At 45.3% G+C, this 21,381-nt stretch overlaps 2 protein-coding genes across 3 annotated transcripts; both read left to right on the plus strand.

The window, feature by feature from the left end:
* Positions 1-3,168, plus strand: LOC145355795 (polyubiquitin-like). The gene is made up of 2 exons (XM_080208177.1): positions 1-253; positions 1,807-3,168. Exon 2 carries the CDS (start codon positions 1,819-1,821, stop codon positions 2,284-2,286), a length of 468 nt encoding a protein of 155 aa, XP_080064303.1. The 5' UTR covers positions 1-253; positions 1,807-1,818; the 3' UTR covers positions 2,287-3,168.
* Positions 3,169-16,821: 13,653 nt separating this feature from the next.
* Positions 16,822-19,838, plus strand: LOC145355796 (polyubiquitin-like). 2 transcript variants are annotated; one of them, XM_080208178.1, is made up of 2 exons: positions 16,822-17,181; positions 18,391-19,838. In XM_080208178.1, the coding sequence occupies exon 2, from the start codon at positions 18,403-18,405 to the stop codon at positions 18,868-18,870; it is 468 nt and encodes a 155-aa protein (XP_080064304.1). In that variant the 5' UTR covers positions 16,822-17,181; positions 18,391-18,402; the 3' UTR covers positions 18,871-19,838. The 2 variants fall into 2 exon arrangements, with proteins under 2 accessions (XP_080064304.1, XP_080064305.1); XM_080208179.1 differs by lacking the exon at positions 16,822-17,181 and adding an exon at positions 17,749-17,962.
* Positions 19,839-21,381: the final 1,543 nt, after the last annotated feature.

Raw genomic sequence — 21,381 nt, forward strand, 5'->3', positions numbered from 1 at the left:
GGGGGAATGTTGAGCAATCAGGGAGCAGCAAAGTTGTGACGTTCGGAAACAGGCTCTGAGAATAAAAGGGAGAGGGAGCCAGAGACACTCGCAGAGAGAATAGTTTCACAGAGCAGCAGAAGCAAAGAGTTTTATTCACATCTTCTCCAGATCTGAGAGTCGGTGTGAAGATAAACAGAGGAGACTAACTGCGCAGTAACAGAACATCAGAAAATATCCTGCAGTTTAATTTTCCTGGACCTGTGCAAAGACTGTGAGTTCATTCTGCTTTTTGGTGGATTTTATTATTCTATTTCTGGTGTGTAAATTGGTTTGTTCTGAATCTCAGACGCGATTTATGATAAATTATTATAAAAACCGGGCGGGAAAAATAAAGCAAAACATTTAAAATCTCAAACCTGTTGGAGACAAAATTGTGAAATCGGATATTACTTATTCCAAGGGAGGTTTTCCAATCTTTGAAATCAGTGCATTAAACATTGATTCACTAAAATTACAAAGGTCATGGCTTGTTTTTAATTAAAATAGTAAAAGGTTTGGGGTAAATTTCTGAGGGGGGTTCGGAATGGGTTACATTGAATCTCTCTCACGATTAAAGATAAAATCTCATTTCAATGTGGAGACAGTGCAAGAGAATAACATTGCAAATTGAAACAGCGAGAGAGATGTGAGTGAGGTCAAGATTTCTGTCTCCCCGGGTAAATTTAGGTTTTGGGCAGTCATTTTCATCTCAGTGCGGCTTTTAAAACAAACTGAATTGTGAAGGAATTCTTCACAACAATTTAATTATTTGTTATTGAGGCGACAAGGTGGCACAGTGCCAGGAACCTGTGTTTATATTCCGGCCTTGGGTCACTGTCTGTGTGGAGTTTGAACATACTCCCCGTGTCTGCGTGGGTTTCCTCCCGATGCTCCGATATCCTCCCACACTTCAAAGATGCGCGGATTAGATTAATTGGCCATGATAAATTGTCCCTTAGTGAAAGGGGTAATTAGCAGGGTAAATACATGGGCTTAGGCAGATATGGGCTGGTGAGAGAGTTGTTGATGCAGGCTCGATGGGCCAAATGGCCTCTTTTCTGTACTGGAGAGATTCTATGATGAAATAAACAACCAATACTTTAATTGTTCCAGGTTTAGAGACCTCTGCTGTTAGTTTATTAAGGATGATGAGCGCTTCTGATAATTAAACACCTTCATTCACAGTTCATGCTAGACGGTTTATTTAAGTAACTCTTGTGACATAAAACAAGATTGAAGAATGTGGGAAGACTGGGAAAAGGTTTTGTGTAGAGTGGGATCGTTGTTAGTTCTTTGTCTTCCAACAAAGTGTTCACCCCTGAATTGGGTTCTGCTGGGATCACCACTGAATTCCACACCTCGGTACAACTTGGTCCAAACATGGACAGAAGAATTAAATTGAGAGTTGAGAGTTATTGCTGTTGACAGCAAGGTAGTATTTGAGCAAGTGTGGCCTCATGGCCCTGATCCCACATCGCCACCAGCTGCTCAGTATGTTCAGCGGTCCATGGCTTTGATGTATGGCTCCAATTGGGAATAAAACATTGAAAGGAAGTCAGATTGATTTGGGAATACAGTCAGTGCGAATTGCACAATACATTCTTTCCCTAGATTCTGTAACTGTCTGGACAATACATTGAATGTTCTAAATAGTATGATGTGACTGATGCACAGTGTGCAACATCTTTGATTTCATTTATTATTGTCATACGTATTAGCATCCAGTGAAAAGTATTGTTTCTTGCGTACTGGATAGACACTGACAATTAGTCCATTTCTCAACAGAAATTTGACAAGATGAGACTCCAGGTGAAGTTTATGACCGGTGAGATTATTGAACTTGAGGTCAACCCTTCCATCCAAGTCTCGGCTCTCAAGAAGATGATCTATGAGAAAACCAAGGTGCCCCATTTCTGTCAGCGCCTAGTGGTTCAAAATGGAAACACAGTGGTTTTGAGAGATGACAAGAGGCTGTCTGACTACGATGTCTCCCCCAGCAATACTGTCATGCTGATTGTCACCAATGAGGAGCGCATGCAGATATTCCTGAAGAATGACAAGGGGAACATATCTACATATGACGTTCTTCCCTCGGAGTCAGTTCAGGATTTTAAAGCGCGCGTACAGCGGCAGGAGCGTGTCCCAACCAACCAGCAGCGTCTGATGTACGAGGGGAGACAGCTGGAGGATGGCTACACACTCGCCGACTACAATATTGGGTCTGAAAGCACCATCTTCCTTATGCTACGTCTGCGAGGTGGTTAACTGTGACAGCACCAATATGGATTTGGTGATAGATGTTACACAAGAACTACCATAAAGTCTATTGTACTTTTCACAATGTTTCAATCCGTGAGGTTCTGGGTCTCAGACAGTAATTATTAAAACTGTGACTGTCACTCTTTGTTTGTTTGATTTATAACATGGGGATGTTTGTGTACATGTTAGTGCCTGTCTACTAAGCAGGTCACTGCCGGCACTCATCGGGCAGAATTTTACAGGCATGCCAGCCCCGATTCTGTGGGCAGGCTCAGCTCAGAGAATGGCACCCTCCATTGACCTCAGGCAGGATCGTGCAAAGCGTGGGTGGATGCGCCAGTAAAATTCCGCCCATCGTCTACAGGAGGTGTGTTAGATAAAGCAGGGGAGAGTATCCTTAAAACACAAAAATATTTCTATTTTATAAATGTGGCCAAAGGCCACAAAACCTTTTCCTTTGGGGTGTGAATTCAGTTCAGGCCCAAACTCACTCAAGTGAACTGTCTGTGGGAATCCTCCATGAAACAGGTTGTGTGAGTGTCAGTGTTAATGTGTGTGTGCTCACAGCATAAACGTGATTCCAGATCTAATTCTCATTCAGGCTGATGCCACAAGATGGTTAAAATGAGAAATGGGACATTTCTTGTTGTGGGGCACAAAAATTTACTATATATAACGGATGGATAAAATGCTGAATAAAACTTTTCTTAGTTCACAGTGATGTTAAATATCCTGCGAGTATTCCTTTAGCCTCACTTCATGTGTTTGTGTTCAAAATAGAAATGATTTAGTCAGATTTTTGTCCATTGCAATAACATTATACGTGGTTTGGACTGTTCATTTTGTTATCATATGCAATCTTACTTGAAAATAAAGCTGTTTCTTAAATTAAAATGCAGTTGAATTGTTTTTTTGTCTGGTGAACATTTGTAAATTGGATTGTTTGTGAGTCCGTGTATCTCACATCAGAGCTCCAAAGTTCAAACCATTTTCAGATGATTTCTCCCAACCAACAGTTGAAAGGAAGCTACATTGACTGATACACTGAGGACTCATTATGGTCTGGGTTGAGATTAGCCTCAGTGCATTGAGACAATAGCAACAATATCTAGGAACTGAACCAAGAGACACACAAACACAAGGGCACAAATTAATTTCAGTATTGTTCTATACCACTTGGCTGCAGTTGCTTCCTGTGTGATGTTCAGTTCATACAAGATTCCACGCGTGGGTATCCCATACATGTAAGCTATAAATCAACTCTATTCTGAGGTCTAAGGTGCCGTCAGATACATCACTGGATTTTAACGGCAGTGATTTTACACTCAAGGAAATGTTGGTTTGAGAGGCAGTTCTCCTGTGATTGTAAGAAGGGTCTAGAATGGAATGTGTAGAAAAGGTTCAGGCTGAGATTGGAATGGTGTGGAGCAGGGGAAAAGGACCTGAACAAGACCAGAGAGGGCAGGGTTAGAAATGGACAAACTGCAAATGGACAATCACAAAGTGGTGTCACAGCACAAGGAGGGAATGAGCAAGTTTCAAATAAATAGCAGAACAAAACTTCAAACTATATTGTGCACTTACGTTAAAAACCAAAAAATACAAGCTCAATTAAATAGAGGAAAGAAACTTTAATTAATTAAGCAAGTAAAACAGGGTTAGACAGAGATGGTAGTGTAGGTGTGGGAGTTTGTGGGCAGCATTGCAATTGCCGACAACCACACCCACAGGGAGGGCCCTGTTTTACCATTTTGATTCTAAGTACTGGGTGAACTTGAAACTGGGCGTGTTTCAAATCTGACTTTTAGACTTGTTCTCGGGTGCCCCTGTACACACTCTGCCTGAAAAAATATCAATGAGTCCAAATCGTACTGCACAAGCCTGTGGACGGGGCTTAACACACTGCAGCTCTGATTGGCACCTCCAACTGCGCATAGGCACAAAACAAATGATAAAATGATGCTCTACTGGGCTGGATAAAGCCTCCCACTGGCCCCACAGACATTGCCCTACCTCCCCACGGGGGTGGGGCCTTATGGCCCCACCCCCGTCATCCAGACTGATCACGGTCCCTTCCCCCTACCCCCCACCAATCTCAGGCAGTATGGTAGTGGACACTGCTTCTCTCCACTGATCGCAAACAGAGTGACAGTGGACCCCCGTTCCTCCTCACTGATCTCAGACAGAGTGGCAGCGCAGCCCTCAGGTAGGGGAGGACAGTGCAGTTGATGTGGTCTACATGGACTTTAGTAAGGCCTTTGATAAGGTACTGCATGGTAGGTTGTTGCATCAGGTTAAAACTCGCGGGATCATAACAACATAAGAACATAAGAAATAGGAGCAGGAGTAGGCCATCTAGCCCTTTGAGCCTGCCCCGCCATTCAATAAGATCATGGCTGATCTGTCGTGGCTCAGTTCCACATTCCCGCCCTCTCCCCATAACCCTTAATCCCCTCGCTTATCAAAAACCCATCAACCCGCGTCTTAAAAATATTTAGCGAGGCAGCCTCCACCACCTCAACGGGCAGAGAATTCCAGAGATTCACCACCCTTTGAGTGAAGAAGTTCCTCCTCAACTCCGTTCTAAACCGCCCCCCCTTTATCTTGAGGCTGTGCCCCCTAGTCCTACTGTCCTTTCTGAGCGGGAAGAGTCTCTCCACCTCTATCCTATACATCCCATTCATCATCTTATATGTCTCAGTGAGATCTCTCCTCATTCTTCTAAACTCTAACGAGTACAAGCCTAGTTTATTCAGCCTCTCCTCATAGTTCAACCCCCTCAACTCCGGAATCAGCCTAGTAAACGTCCTCTCCACTCCCTCCAAGGCCAAAATATCCTTGCGTAAGTGCGGCGACCAAAACTGCACACAGTACTCCAGCTGCGGCCTCACCAATGCCCTATACAGCCGCAGCAAGACCTCCCTACTTTTATATTCAATCCCCCTCGCTATGAAGGCCAGCATCCCATTCAGGGGTGAGGTATCTAAATGGATACAAAATTGGCTTCTTGACAGAAGCCAGAGGGTTATTTACCAAACTGGTGGCCTGTGACTAGTGGTGTGCCTCAGGGATCAGTGCTGGGTCCACTGTTATTTGTCATTTATATTAACGATTTGGATGAGAATATAGGAGGCATGGTTAGCAAGTTTGCAGATGACACAAAGATTGGTGGTATAGTGGACAGTGAAGGAAGTTATCTCCAATTGCAATGGGATCTTGATCAGTTGGGCCAGTGGGCTGATAAATGGCAGATGAAGTTTAATTTAGACAAATGTGAGGAGATGTGTTTTGGTAAGTTGAATCAGGGCAGGACTTACTCAGTTAATGGTAGGGCATCGGGGAGAGTTACAGAACAAAGAGATCTAGGGGCACATGTTCATAGCTTCTTGAAAGTGGAGTCACAGGTGGACTGAGTGGTGAAGAAGGCATTCAGCATGCTTGGTTTCATTGGTCAGAACATTGAATACAGGAGTTGGAATATCTTGTTGAAGTTGTACAAGATATTGGTAAGGCCACACTGGGAATTCTGTGTGCAATTCTGGTCACCCTATTATAGAAAGGGTATTATTAAACTAAACTAAAAAGAGTGCAGAAAAGGCTTACTAGGATGCTACTAGGACTTGATGGATTGAGTTATAAGGAGAGGCTGGATAGACTGGGACTTTATTCTCTGGAGCATAGGAAGCTGAGGGGTGATCTTATAGAGATCTATAAAATAATGAGGGGCACAGATCAGCTAGGGAGTCAATATATTTTCCCAAAGGTTGGGGAGCCTAAAACTAGAGGGCATGAGTTTAAGATGAGAGGGGAGAGAAACAAAAGTGTCCTGAGCGGCCATTTTTTCACACAGAGGGTGGTGAGTGTCTGGAACAAGTTGCCAGAAATAGTAGTAGAGGTGGGTACAATTTTTTCCTTTAAAAAGCATTTAGATAGTTACATGGGTACAATGAGTATAGAGAGATATGGGCCAAATGTGGGAACAGGGATTAGCTTAGGGGTTTAAAAAAAGGCCAGCATGGAGAAGTTGGGCCATAGGGCCTGTTTCCATGCTGTAAACCTCTGTGACTCTCTGACCTCCCCTTTCCCTCCACTGATCTCAGGCAGAATGGTAAAGGAACCCCTTCCCCTCACTCATCTCAGGCAGAGAGATCCACCCTCCCATCTCCAGCTTACAAATATCAGGCAGACTGATCCCCCTCACCTAAACTCCGGACCTTCCCGCACAAGGCCCCCATCTCCTCCGGACTCTGATGGCTGTGTGACGCCTTCCTCTCTCTTCCCTGTGCCCAATCAGTGAGGCACTGACCCACCCCCTCATCAGCACACCTGCAAGTTCTCAACTGCCTCTCCCTCAATGCTAACAAGCAAACTGCATTTCACTTGCTGAATGCTCTGCCAAACCACCTGACAAGGGGCAGCTCCATTAAAAACTCAAGAATGGAGAGGTAGGCAGTACAGGACAATGTGCACATGACCAGCAAACCCCTCCCACTCCTCCCTTTTTCTGAGGGTGATCTGGGCAGACTACTGGATACAGCAGAGGGAAGGCAAGACATCCTCTTCCCCCCAGGAGGATGCGACCCAGGGGCTCTGATGGAAATGCGGCCTGGGAGGCAGTCACCACCTCGGTCAGTGCGAGTGTGCTGGACCCCTGAACTAGGAAGCAGTGCTGGAAAAAGGTCAATGACCTCATTCGGGCAGCAAGGGTGAGTGCTGAACCCCATCTTGCATCATCCCCCAAATTTGCCCCAGATCCTCCCATCCCCAGCACCTTGCATGCTTCCAGCTCCTGACCCCCAAGCACCTCCTCCCTTTCCCCTCCAAGAACCCCACTGTGCTTGCACACAAAGGGCCACAATCTGATATTCTGCAAGAGGCATGCCATCATTTCTTTCATGGCATCTTCTGTCTCCACAGAAGAAAACTGACCATAACACCCATGAGAGGGCGAAGACAGGGAGCAGTGAGCCAACCTCCGGACCCTCACCCCCTTTGAAGAGTGAGCACTGGAGCTCTCAAGGGAAGGGGAGATGAGGGCTATCAGCAACAGAATGTTTGGGCTGCTGTCAAAGACAACAGCACCTGTCATTCCTCCACTCACTTTGAGGCAACTTCTCAGGGGCATGTACTTTGGATGCGAAGGGCAAGGTTTAAAAGAGATCTGCGAGGTATGTTTATTTGCACAGAGAGGGTAGCGGGTACCTGGAGCTCACTGCTGGGGGAAGTCGCGGAGGCTGATACAATACTGACCATTAAGGGGCATCTTTACAGACATGTGAATGGGATTGGATAGAGGCATATGGTCCTGGAAGGTTAGGGCATAACAAATCAGATGGGCAGCCTGGCCTCTGCAGGTTTGGAGGGCCGAAGGCCCTGTTCTTGAGATGTAATTTTCTTTGTGCTTTGTTCTATATTCAATGGAGAAATATGATTCGTGGGTTTTGCATCCCAGATTTCTCTCTCTCCCTTACCCTTGTGTCCTGTGTAGCAGGGACAGAACCAGATGTCCCAGGTTCTTCTGGCCCCTGTTGCAGCTCCTGCCCATCCTGTTCAGGACAGCCCGGACGAGTCCACGGAGGATATGGGTGAAGTGACCTTTGAGGGTGGCATCATTTTGGCATCAGCTGCCACCTCACAACTCACAATCCCAGATACTGACACATTGGTGGGTCCAGTTGTGAAGCTTCTGGGTCCCTCTCTGATGAGCATGACACATCTGATAATGTAGATCGGGTGGAGGAGGGTGGGGAGGCCTCTGGGGGGCCAGCCGGAGGTGAGGACTCAGCTGGCTCCAGGCTACATGCTGAGCCTCTGAGATCACTGCTGGAGATGCAGCAACAGAGCCAGAGAATGCAGGAGGGGCTGATGGCCACACTGGGCAAACTGAGAGGCTGTTGGGAGGAGTCCCAAAGCTTTCAGATGGACCAGTTATTGCCTGTCTTGCAAGGTTCCCTGCAAGGATAGCGTCTGCAGCGGAAAGCCTGGGGTAGGGGATCCTCAACATGAGAAGCAGGCTGCAACAATGGCTGAGTCACAGCAGGCCACAGTTGAGGGGCTGAATAGGCTTCTCGAGATTCTGTGGCCCATGGCTGAGAGACTCAAGAGCTTGCAAGAGACCCAGCGGGACAGCGCTGAGACACAAGCAGGCTACGGCAGCAGCCCTTGAGAACGTGGCCCATTGAGAGGGTCAGCCCTTGAGAAGGCCGTGCAAAGCATGGCCCAAAGAGCACTTGCTGTGGCCATTGGCCATTCGGTCCCTCCGAATCAGATGGCCATCGCAGAAAGCTCAATCACCATGGGTAGGACACAGGTGATCCTCCATGATTGGCAGTGCCAGCTAATGCCAGAGCTTTTGTAGCTCACTGCAGAAGTACCGCCATTCCATGGAGTGATCCAGAGGTCCACAGGAACCCCAAGGGAGGAGGAAGGACTCAAGACCATCTGGGGCCTTCCAGCCAGCAGACTGTGGCTGTGGCTACACTTTCTGATTCCTCCCTTTCTGACACTGGGGCGTCTCAGGGCCAGCAAGATGAAGATGATTGTCATGGAAAGATCCCAGACACCTGAAGCCAGCCAGGGCCCCCGAGGTCCAGGGCCTCCAGAGAACCCCCGCCACATTGCATCACAGACAGTGGGGCGGGGTAGGCAGCTGGCCCCCTCCACCTCCTATGTACATTTTGGGGAGTCACTAAGACGTAGTGATAAGCCACGTAAGGTTAGGAAGTTGTTGTTGCACTGAGATAGCACAGGTAAAGGGCTACACTAGTTAGAAAGATATTTAAAAACTTTAGTATTTTCTGTTCACAAGTTTTTATGTTAGAACGTATTATTTAAAGACTGTTATTGCAATTATTAAATGTTTTCTCACCACCCACCTGTGATTAACTTGTCTCAGATTTGTCTCGAATAGGAATCCTCTTCCACTGAAGATTGCTGATGTCAGCTGAGGCACCCCTCGATGCTGTGAGACTGAGAAAAGAAAGTAATTGGTTCCTCAGAACCCATGAGCGATTCCCTCCTGTCCCCGACCCCACATGCCCAGGGCCCTGTATGAGGTTTTCAGATCCCTTATCCACTACACAGACATGGACCTCGATGCCAGTGTGCACGTAGAGCTCAGATAGGAGTCAGACTAGTTTGCATCAGGCCATCATCACCCGCCTGCCAGCTAAAGAAACTCGCTAACACAGCGTGCCCAGGCCCACCATTCTGGTGTGACAATGTTGCAGGAGATAGAAGGAATTTTGGGGCGGGGGGGAGGGAACCCACAGTCACAAGCCCCTAGCGACCAAACCATCTGGTAATCACAATGCAGGAAGAGATCACAGGGCTGTATTGTTGGATCCTGCCAGAGCAGTCCAGCCACCGGAATCGCATTTTGAGGAGCCCAATGTACTTCTCCACTATCGTGCGGGTGGCTACACGGGCCTCATTATAGCAGGTCTCCACCTCAGCACAGCCTCCGCACAGGCGTCATCAGCCAGGTCCAAAGCGGGGAACCCATATCACCCAGGAACCATCCCCACAGCCTGGGCTCCTCCTCAAATGCCTCAGGGATGTCAGAGCTTCTGACAATGAAGTTGTCACGCATGCTGCCTGGGCGTCTCGCACAGACATGTATCATGTTGATATTATGGTCACACACTAGTTGAACATTCAGGGCATGGAACCCCTTCCTGTTGATGAATCCTTGTGGATTCTATAGGGAGGCCTTGAGGGCGACATGGGTGCAGTCGATGGCCCCCTGAACATTAGGCATCCCCACAATTGCTGTGAACCGTGTCCCCGGGCTTCCTGATGGCCTGGTCCAGGTTAAATTTGATGTTCTACCCAGCCCAGGCATATAGGGCTTCTGTGATCTGCTTGACATAGGTGTGCACAACTGACAGGGAAATGCCACAGGCATCTCCGCTCAGGGTCTGGAAGGAGTCAGGAGCATAAAAGAACAGCCATCACCACGCCACTCTCCCTAACTGCTGCTAGGTGCCAGGTCCTGCAACAGGTGACACAGGTGCTGCACTGCCTCCTATCGGAGTCAGAGATGTCGGTGACACAGGCTGTCCGACATGTGTTCAAATGACACGTGCATGGGACTGCCAGGGTCTCTGCTCCCTCCTTCTCCTTCGACCCCCCCCCCCCCACTCTGGGTGAATGACAGCCACCTCCTGCCTCTGGTGGTCGTCTCCCTCTCCTTGTGGAAGTGGTAAGGCCCAGGCCTCCTGTGCTGCTCCTGCTCCTCCTCCTCAGCTCCAGCAGCAACCAAAAGAACAGCAAGATCGATCGGTCGCATCGCAAAAGCCATCTCGTCACTCTGAAGGGTGGGGGATGGGGTGGGAGGGTGTGGTCGGAGATGGAGAGGAACAAATGTAGGGGTTGAGAAACGCTGCTTACCCCTAGCCTATCAATAATCATTGTCCATACCCCCCAATTGCCCCAGCCACATGCTCCCCATAATCACAGCTCCTTGAAAAGTTGAGAGGCTGCAACAGTGCAACTTGTCAGGTCTTTGTGCACATCTTTCAGCTGGGAATGAGCTGAGTGCACTAGGATCCGGCAGCATCCACAAGAGCCAACATCAATTCTGAGACCCAGGTCCATGCTGCAAGTCGGACATCAGAGACCCTGCTGAGCAACAGTCCCCCACCCCCTCCCTCCACATTCCAGAGTCGCCACTGGTCCGAGAAAGAAAATGGCCGCAACGATAGGACGCATGTGAGCAGCAGAGAGTTGTCGGACACTATGCACTTACCTCCTCACTAACCCTTACTGATGGAGTACCCGAATCAGACTTTTATGGAGCACATTTGTTTCACACTGCTTCCAGATTGTCAAACGAGGTGGCAAAGGGGGTAAAATTGGTTGTGCATTCGTCAAGTTAAATGCAAGCAAATGTAATTAAATGGCTGTCGTGCTGTTTCGAGCATGGTCAAAATTGCACGCATTTTTGGGCCTTGGTAAAGGGGGAACCAGCGCGGGTATGGATCGCACTACTTGCCTCATGCCTGACTTCACTAAATTTTCACGCCTGAAAACAAAAAAAAGTCTCTCTGGAGATTGAGGTGGGACCACAATGCACAAATGACCATGTTTATTAATCAAATACAGTAAGAAGTCTCACAACACCAGGTTAAAGTCCAACGGGTTTATTTGATTGTAAATTCCACAAGCTTTCGGAATGCTGTTCCTTTGTCAGGTGGGTCAGGTCTCACCTGACAAAGAAACAGCGTTCCAAAAGCTGGTGCCGTTTACTATCAAGTAAACCTGTTGGACTTTAACCTGGTGTCGTGAGACTTCTTACAGTGTTTACCCCAGTCCAACACCAGCATCTCCACATCATGACTATTAATCAAATAATCAGACACAGAGTGGGAATATTGGGATTGGATGAATGACGGCTCACTATGTTGCAGTAAACATTTACAATCACTAATTGTGGAAGGAAGTAGAAGACGGAAAAACATTTTGGTTATCACCCCAGTAAAATCTGCAGAGGGGACAGATAGCAAGTTAACAGTTGAACAACTTCACCGACCCAGTGGAGTCGATCTCTCTCAGGTTTCAGGGGATATTAACACAACAGAGAAACCTTTGCCCCCCACAAAAATGACTGTGGTTGAGTTAAAGGGGTGGAGGTTAGAATTGATGGAAACCCCATGCAACCGCCTCATAGACTGTACAGTTTCCCACAGGAAGCAGACACAGATCTGACTAGTATGTGTCATGTACACAGTAGATGTTATCTGCAAGGATGTCTCAACTTGAAACAGTGGTTTGTGGCAGTATCTAGTTTTATTTTTGAATGTTGTGAGGAGTCATTTAAACCCCCAGTGGGAATAACAACTCTAGTCATTGTGTAATAATTACTAAATACAATTTACTATATTAAAGAAAAGATGAATACACACAAAGAGGACTATAATATTCTAGGACAATTAAATATATGAATTACTAAACTCACACACAGTCTACACAGAAATTACTCCTTGTTCCAAAAGCTTTTTCCTGGGGTGGAAGAGTCAATAACGGGGGGGCATAGGTTTAAGGTGTGAGGGGCAAGGTTTAAAAGAGATGTATGAGGCAGATTTTTACAGAGAGAGTGGTGGGTAACTGGAACTCGTTGCTGGGGGAGGTAATGGAAGCGGATACAGTAGTGACTTTTAAGAGACATCTTGACAAGTACATGAATGAGATGGGAATAGAGGGATATGGTCCCCAGAAGGATCAGGGGGTTTTAGTTAAGTCGGGCAGCATGGTCGGTGGAGGTTTGGAGGGCTGAAGGGCCTGTTCCTGTGCTGTAATTTTATTTGTTCTTTGTTTTTTGTATCTGTTATCCCTGAAGTCCTTAAGAATTTCCATTCCCAAAGAACTTCCACATTAAATAAATGTATGAGACCAGTCCAGCTTCTAGTTACCACACAATGCAAGGCAGATGATCAAATCTGGGAAATGTCTTTTCCTAGTCCAGCAAAGATATTTGAAGTGCCATCAGGAAGACTTCTGCAATGCTTTGGTGTTGAAACTCCTCAGATGTAAACTGCCATCTCAGTTTCTGAGATGTTAAAATTATCTCTCTGTTGACCATATGTCATGGAGCTGCCTTAAAATGTGAGATGTTAAACTGGGCTCCTGGCTCTTAGACATTACAGTGGCCTCTTGGCTGTGAGATGTAAACTGGCCTCCCTGCTTCTGCAGCTGTAGATAAATGTACTGCGGTCCCTCTTTGATTCTCCTTTCTGTGTATTGATGCTGTCTGTATCTCTCACAAACTATTCGTCTCGAGGTTAGCATCTGTATACCTCCACTGATCTCTCAGTCATCTCAATAAGCTGTTCCCTGAATGTTAACTACTTCTGTTGCTAAGCAAGTTTTTTGCCTTTTCCTGGGCAGATCGCGTACTATCCTTCCTTGTTAACAAGGAAGGATAGTGTGTGACCTGCTGTTGCTAGGCAGCTCCATGACATCCGGTCAATCCCTGAATACAGCAACGAGTATTAAGACCAACAGCTAAGCATGTCAGTTTCCCTATTTGGCCAGTTCATAAACAAGATGGGTCATGGAGGCTGACAGTAGATTAACTCGGAGCATTCCAGCACGTATAGCCGCGTTGGCCGCGGTGTCAGTCTCGGTAACAATCATACCCCCAGCAGTCACAGTGGTTTCTGTGCTAGACTTTTCACATTGGACCTTGCTCAATTCCCATATGTCAGGAAGATTAATAGACATTTGTCTTTTCCTTCAGTGGTCAGCATTTTGAATGAACATGCCTTCCGCAGGGTTTTACAATACTTTTATGATCTTTATATGGGGAATATTTGACAAGAATTCTTGGAATTCAGTACCTGTGACCTGCAGCAAGATTCACTTTCTGCTCTGTCAGGTTATTGCTCAGGCTGAGGGAAGAATTTAGGAAACCTCAGGGTGGCACGGTAGTACAGTGGTTAGCACTGCTGCTGCACAACTCCAGGGACCTGAGTTCGATTCCCGGCTCAGGTCACTGTCTGTGTAGAGTTTGCACATTCTTCTCGTGTCGGCATGGGTTCCCTCCTGGTGCTCCAGTTTCCTCTCACAGTCCAAAGGTGTGTGGGTTAGGTTGATTGGCCATGTTAAAATTGCCCCTTTGCATCCTGAGATATGTAGTTTAGAGGGATTAGTGGAGAAATATGTAGGGAGGTGGGGGCAGAGCCTGGGTGGGATTGTGGTCGGTGCAAGCTCGATGGGCCCAAAGGCCTCTTCCTTTACTGTAGGATTTCTATGATTCTATGAAATGAAAGTTGCCTGATTATTGATCCAAAGTGTGGTTTGAGATTCTTCTGGAGAGTGAAGCTAATAATGATCCAGTCCCTAATGAGGTCACAGCTCCAAGCTGGTCTCTCATTCAGGACAATTCACCTCCTCACTCACAGACACAATAAGATAGCTCTTAACGCAATCCCAAAAACATCTCGCTGTGGAGAGGGGGCAAACACTCCCCATATAAACATCCGAAAAATATCAACAAGGGTGATCTTCCTGTTTCATTTTAAAATGACTGCTACAGGAATTGTTTTAGCCTGAATGTGATCTTAGAGGAATATTTGTGTTCAGCGTTGGAATAATTTAATCTGGCTGCGTCATATTTTACAACAACAAAGGATATCAGGCCTACAATTCGCTACCGCCAAAATATCCAATGTGATGTGAAAATGAAGTTGTTTATTTGAATAAAAATAAGATGTGTGTTTATATGTGTCCGAATCGTTTTCCTGAGTTACATCCGGGATCCATATCCAAATCCAGGTTTTGATGATTTACCCAACTGAGTGTTCATGGGAGAATCAGCTGTGAATGGGATACCTCTGAACAATGTCCAAGAATCAGCACCGGCCCAGATTTTCCCCACTTTCATTTTATTAATTATATTGCAATGGTTGAGCTTCTGATCCCCACCACATGACTGGCAGCATTTGGAATTCCCGACAGCAGCAGGCATCAGGTTGGACCTGAAGGGAAAATGTGGAAAATGTCCAAAAGTCAGTTTCTGCTGGTGGGACCCAAGTTGGCAATTTTCCAAACCCAACGTTCATGTTGGATTGGGTAGCCCACTGCACCATGTTAGGAATCATATTTGAATATCATGAAGACTCATTAATAAATTGGCAGCACAGTGGCACAATGGTTAGCACTGCTGCTTCACAGTGCCAGGGGCCTGGGTTCAATTCCCAGTTTGGGTCACTTTCTGCGCAGAGTCTGCACCCTCTCCCCGTATCTAAGTAGGATTCCTCTGGGGGTTCCAGTTCACTCCCGCAGTCCGATGGACCTGCTGGTTAGGTGCATTGGCCATGCTGAATTCTCTCTCAGTATACCCGAACAGGCACCGGAGTGTGGCAACTGGAGATTTTCACAGTAACTTTATTGCAGTGTTAATGTAAACCCATTTGTGACTAATGAAAAAAAAACTTTGGAGTTGTTGAACTGCAGTCTGAGAATGCAGACATTGTGGGGAGTCACAGAGGGAGGAACTTACCTGAATTCTTTATCCAGGAAACAATCTCACTCCTGGACTAGGTGCTGGTCCAGATCTAGAGAGTGATCAGGGACAGGAGGGTTTGACTAGGGGTTGGGTGGTCTGGAGAACCCAGGTGCAAAGGAACAAAAAGGGACTCATACACCGTCAGACAATGCTGCTGTGCTGGGAACCACAGCCATTGCCTGTAATCAACAGGCACAAGGTTCCTGCTGTCCTGTGTGGATGAGGGCAAAGTCGGGCAGATGAGAAAACAAAGCACAGCACTGTGGTAGAAGAGGCCATTTCCATTTTCTGGGTGGCAGGGTGTAATTAGTGGGTGCTTCAAGGATCTGTTGTTGCAGTCACTTGGCCATGAGGTTGTGTGGGCCCAGCTTCCATCTGGGCATCTTCAACCTGAGCAGCAGATTGGTCTCCAGAACCTTTCTCCTCTTCACCTTCTCATTCTCTAATCCATTCAGTACTGCCACCTATATCCTGCTGCTGATTTTCCGGGATGGTGACTGGGTAGAAACACACAGAAATATTGGAACAGTCAAATTAACATAAGGTAGAGTTGAGATTTAGCTCTTTGAGTCTGCTGTGCCAGTCACCAAGGTCATTGCTGATCTACGTGACCTCCACCTTCCCATACTCTCCTCATATCCCACAAAAACCAACCCAAACGCTCATCTCAGAGACATGGAATCAGGAATTTCACACTGCTTGTGTGGCCAAAACCTGCTATTCTCTCTCCTGAATCGGTACAAAAACTAAAATCATCGAATTCACATCAGTGTTGGCAATCTGGAGATGCCATGGTGCAACACTGTATGTAACCCCTTCCCTGTCGGGGGTCAGTTAAACTCAGTTAGTTGGATAGCTGGTTTGTGATATGTGAGCAACAGGTTCAATTCCCACACAGGCTGAGGTTATTTATGAAGCTCCACCTTCTCAATCTCCCCCCTCGCCTGAGGTGTGGTAATCCTTACGTTAAATCAGCACCAGTTAACTCTCCCCCTCAAAGGGGAACGCAGCCTATGGTCATCTGTGATTGTGGCAACTAAATTAATAATTATGCTGACACATCAAAACAAGTATCAAATCAAAACAATGCCTTTCACCATTGGGTCTGAGTCAGGCTGGCTGAGTGACTCTGAAACATTACATGGTAAATGTTTGCTAATTTGCATCCCAGTAAGTTTCACATTTACAATCCATGTAGCATCATGTCTTGAATATGTTACTCCATTCTTAAAGTTACCAATGCTCAGAATGGGCTGGGCAAACCCAAATCCATTCCTTACTTGTTTCAAAAACCAAATTCAAATTCCAATTCAGATTTTATCTACATATAAAAGCTGCATTTTCATCTATATATAAAAGCTGGTTGCGAGTCTTTTTTAAACAAGAACAGTTTTAAAAAGAAAGCATTGGGGTGAGATGAAATTTCTCAGAGTGATGAGTGCTGTGAGGGCCCGGTGAAAGGGGCACAGCCCCAGTCATTGCTCGGCTGGAGCTGATCTGGAGGAAATGGAAAGTGAAACTGATCAGAGGCTGTTTGCTGTCGGCAACACCCCGGCAGAGGATGCGATCATCTGTCAGACACTGAGGGGATTTTTGGAAATTGAAACTCGAGTTCAGATTTATTTTTTGATAACAGAGCGGGGGAATGTTGAGCAATCAGGGAGCAGCAAAGTTGTGACGTTCGGAAACAGGCTCTGAGAATAAAAGGGAGAGGGAGCCAGAGACACTCGCAGAGAGAATAGTTTCACAGAGCAGCAGAAGCAAAGAGTTTTATTCACATATTCTCCAGATCTGAGAGTCGGTGTGAAGATAAACAGAGGAGACTAACTGCGCAGTAACAGAACATCAGAAAATATTCTGCAGTTTAATTTTCCTGGACCTGTGCAAAGACAGTGAGTTCATTCAGCTTTTTGGTGGATTTTATTATTCTATTTCTGGTGTGTAAATTGGTTTGTTCTGAATCTCAGACGCGATTTATGATAAATTATTATAAAAACCGGGCGGGAAAAATAAAGCAAAACATTTAAAATCTCAAACCTGTTGGAGACAAAATTGTGAAATCGGATGTTACTTATTCCAAGGGAGGTTTTCCAATCTTTGAAATCAGTGCATTAAACATTGATTCACTAAAATTACAAAGGCCATGGCTTGTTTTTAATTAAAATAGTAAAAGGTTTGGGTTGAATTTCTGAGGGGGGTTCGGAATGGGTTACATTGAATCTCTCTCACGATTAAAGATAAAATCTCATTTCAATGTGGGGACAGTGAAAGAGGCTAACATTGCAAATTGAAACAGCGACAGAGACGTGAGTGAGGTCAAAATTTCTGTCTCCCTGGGTAAATTTAGATTCTGGGCAGTCATTTTCATCTCAGTGCGGCTTTTAAAGTAAATTAAGTTGTGAAGGAATTCTTCACAAATAACAATACTTTCATTGTTCCAGGTTTAGAGACCTCTGCTGTTGGGTTTATTTAGTTTATCAGGTTAGACATCACTCTTGTGGCATGAGGCGAGTATTGCAGCTGTGTATTCGGTAGCCCCAATATGTTAACATTGATTCAGGATACGAGTTACATAAATTTTCTAATTCAGTTTCTTCCTCATTCAAAGTGGAAACGGGCAAAACATCTAAATGGTGCAGCTTTAAGAATGTGGGAAGGCTGGGGAACGGTTTTGTGAGTAGTTATTTCTTCACATCTCAGTTTGGGCTCTGCTCGGATCACCACTGAATTCCACACCTCAGTACAACTTGGTCCAAACATGGACAAAAGAATTAAATTGAGAGGTGAGAGTTATTGCTCTTGATAGCAAGGTAGTATTTGAGCAAGTGTGGCTTCATGGCCCTGATCCCACATCGCCACCAGCTGCTCAGTATGTTCAGCGGTCCATGGCTTTGATGTATGGCTCCAATTGGGAATAAAACATTGAAAGGAAGTCAGATTGAGTTGGGAATATAGTCAGTGCGAAGTGCATAATATATTCTTTCCCTAGGTTCTGTAACTGGACAATACATTGAATGTTCAAAATAGCATTATGTGACAGATACCCAATACGCAAAATCTCCACTGCCACTGAAACTGACAATTAGTTCATTTCTCAACAGAAATTTGACAAGATGAGACTCCAGGTGAAGTTTATGACCGGTGAGATTATTGAACTTGAGATCGACCCTTCCATCCAAGTCTCGGCTCTCAAGAAGATGATCTATGAGAAAACCAAGGTGCCCCATTTCCGTCAGCGCCTAGTGGTTCAAAATGGAAACAGGGAGGTTTTGAGAGATGACAAGAGGCTGTCTGACTACAATGTCTCCCCCAGCAATACTGTCATGCTGATTGTCACCAATGAGGAGCGCATGCAGATATTCCTGAAGAATGACAAGGGGAAAATGTCTACATATGACGTTCTTCCCTCGGAGTCAGTTCAGGATTTTAAAGCACGCGTACAGCGGCAGGAGGGTGTAGCGGCCAGTCAGCAGCGTCTGATGTACGAGGGGAGACAGCTGGAGGATGGCTACACACTCGCCGACTACAATATCCAGGCCCAGAGTACCATCTTCCTCCTACTACGTCTGCGAGGAGGTTAATTGTGACAGCACCATTATGGAATTAGTGATAGATTTTACACCAAAACTACCATAAAGCCTGAAATACTTTTGTCAGTGTTCCAATCTGATAGTCTTTAATTGAAACTGTGACTGTCACTCTGTTTGTTTGATTTGTCATATGGGGATGTTTGTGTACATGCTAGTGTCTGTCCATCAAGCAGGTCACTGCCTGCACGCAGAATGCAAAACCTTTTCCTTTGGGATATGAATTCAGTTTAGACCCAAACTCACTCAAGTCTGTTGTCTATGGGAATTCTCCATGAAATAGGTTGAGTGTCCGTGTTAATTTAATGTGTGTGTGCTTACAGCATGAACATGATTCCAGTTCTAATTCTCATTCAGGCTGGTGCCACAATATAGTTAATATGAGAAATGGGACACTTCTTGTTGTGGGGCGTAGAAATGGGTCCAAATTTGTTGTATATAATGGATGGAAAAATGCTTAATAAAGATTTTCTAAGTTCACAAGGATGTTAAATATACTGCAAGTATTGCTTTAGCCTCAATTCATGTGAGTAGATGTGTTTATGTTCAAAATAGAAATGATTTCGTCAGAGTGCTTTGTTCATTGCAATAACATTATATTTGGTTTGGACTGTTCATTTTGTCAATATATGCAATCTTATTTGAAAATAAGGTTGTTTCTAAAGTCAATATGTTGTCATTTTGATTTTTGTGTACCTTACATCAGAGGTCCAAATTTTAAACCATTTTCAGATGATTTCTCCTAACCAAGAGTTGAAAGGAAACTACATTGACTGATAGACTGAGGATTCCTTATGGTCTGGGTTGAGATTAGCCTCAGTGCGTTGAGACAATAGTAACAATATCTAGGAACCAAATCAAGAGGTCTGCAAACACAAAGGGCACAGATTAATTTCAGTATTGCTATATACCACTTGGCTGCAACTGCTTCCTGTGTGATGTTCAGTTCATAAGTGGGTGTCCTGTACATGTAAGCTATAAATAAACTATATTTTGAGGTCTAACATGTGGTCAGATACATCACTGGATTTTAACGGCAGTGATTTTACACTCAAGGGAGTGTTCGTTTGAGAGGCAGGTCGCCTATGATTGTAAGAAGGATGATTTGTAGAGTGGAATATACAAAAAAAATTAAGGCTGAGATTGGAATGGAGTCGAGCAGGGGAAAAGGACCTGAACAAGTTAGAGAATGCAGATTAAAAATGGACAAACTGTCGGTTTGTGAGAAATAAAATCACAAAGTAATGTCACAGCACAAGGAAGGAATGAGCAAGTTTCAGTTAAATAACATACCAAAACTTCAACTATATCATGCTATAAATCAACTCTATTCTCATGTCACCCAACCCAATTGCTGATGTGACACCAGTATATCAAATTTGTTCATTGAACCCCAGGCAACATATTCATACATCACTGGGGAAACATTAGAAGCAGAAGGTGGGTCTTGCTATAGCTTCCCTTGAAGGTGCAAGCACCCAAATCTCAGGGAACACAGGAACAGAAGTAGGCAAATTCAGCCCTTCAAGCCTGCTTCACCATTCAATCAGATCATGGCTGATCGCTCCCTAGTCTCAAATCCACTTCCCCCTCTGTTCCCTTTAACCCATTTTATTATCAGAAATATATCTATCTCCTTCTTGACACCATTCAACGATGCAGACTCCCAACGGGCAGCAAGTTCCACAACTTCACCACCCACTGAGAGATGTAATCCCTTCTCATCTCAGTTTTAAATTTACCGCCTCTCAACCTGTACCTCTGATCTCTGTTCCAGATTGCCCCATAAGAAGAAACATCTGGTCTACATATACTTTATCAATCCCTTTTAAAATTTTATATACCTCAATCAGATCCCCTCTCATCCTTCTAAACTCCAGCGAGTACAAGCCCAAACTTTTTAACCTCTCCTCATATGTCAACTCTTTCATCTCCAGAATCAATTTGGCGAACCTCCTTTGAACTGCCTCCAATGCCACCACTTCTTTCCTCAAACAAGGAGATCAAAACTGGACACAATACTCCAGATATGGTCTCACCAACACCCTTTACAATTGCAACAATAGCTAACTAGTAAGCTGACAAATTATCCTTTACTCCAGCCCTGTTTGCAGTGCACTCATGCCTGGTAATTCACTACATACTCATTTGTACCGGCCTCTAAATTAGGCTCAGCTATCTGAATGCCAGATCAACTGGACTTGACACTTCTTGAGTGCTGTAGACACTCTCTTCCTCCTTGGATTGTTGTGCCGGTGTAGGTAACAGTGGTTGGATATCTGAAACTCAGAAGTGGAGGGTGGAATTCTCTCAAAAAAGTCCTAAGTGCTGAATTCACAGGAAACCTGGAGTAAATCACGCTAATTGTTTTTCAGGGGGAGTTCACGCTAGGATCTCCCACACTCGATGCAGATATTCACAATCGAGAATATCATTAAATTTCAGGGGTCGGGGCCTATTCACACTGGAAAGGCTGAAATCAGCAGGCCTCTGCACATGCACAGT

Source organism: Carcharhinus amblyrhynchos, chromosome 20 (genome assembly GCF_965287045.1).
Source record: "Carcharhinus amblyrhynchos chromosome 20, sCarAmb.v2.hapA, whole genome shotgun sequence".
Lineage (NCBI taxonomy): Eukaryota > Metazoa > Chordata > Chondrichthyes > Carcharhiniformes > Carcharhinidae > Carcharhinus > Carcharhinus amblyrhynchos.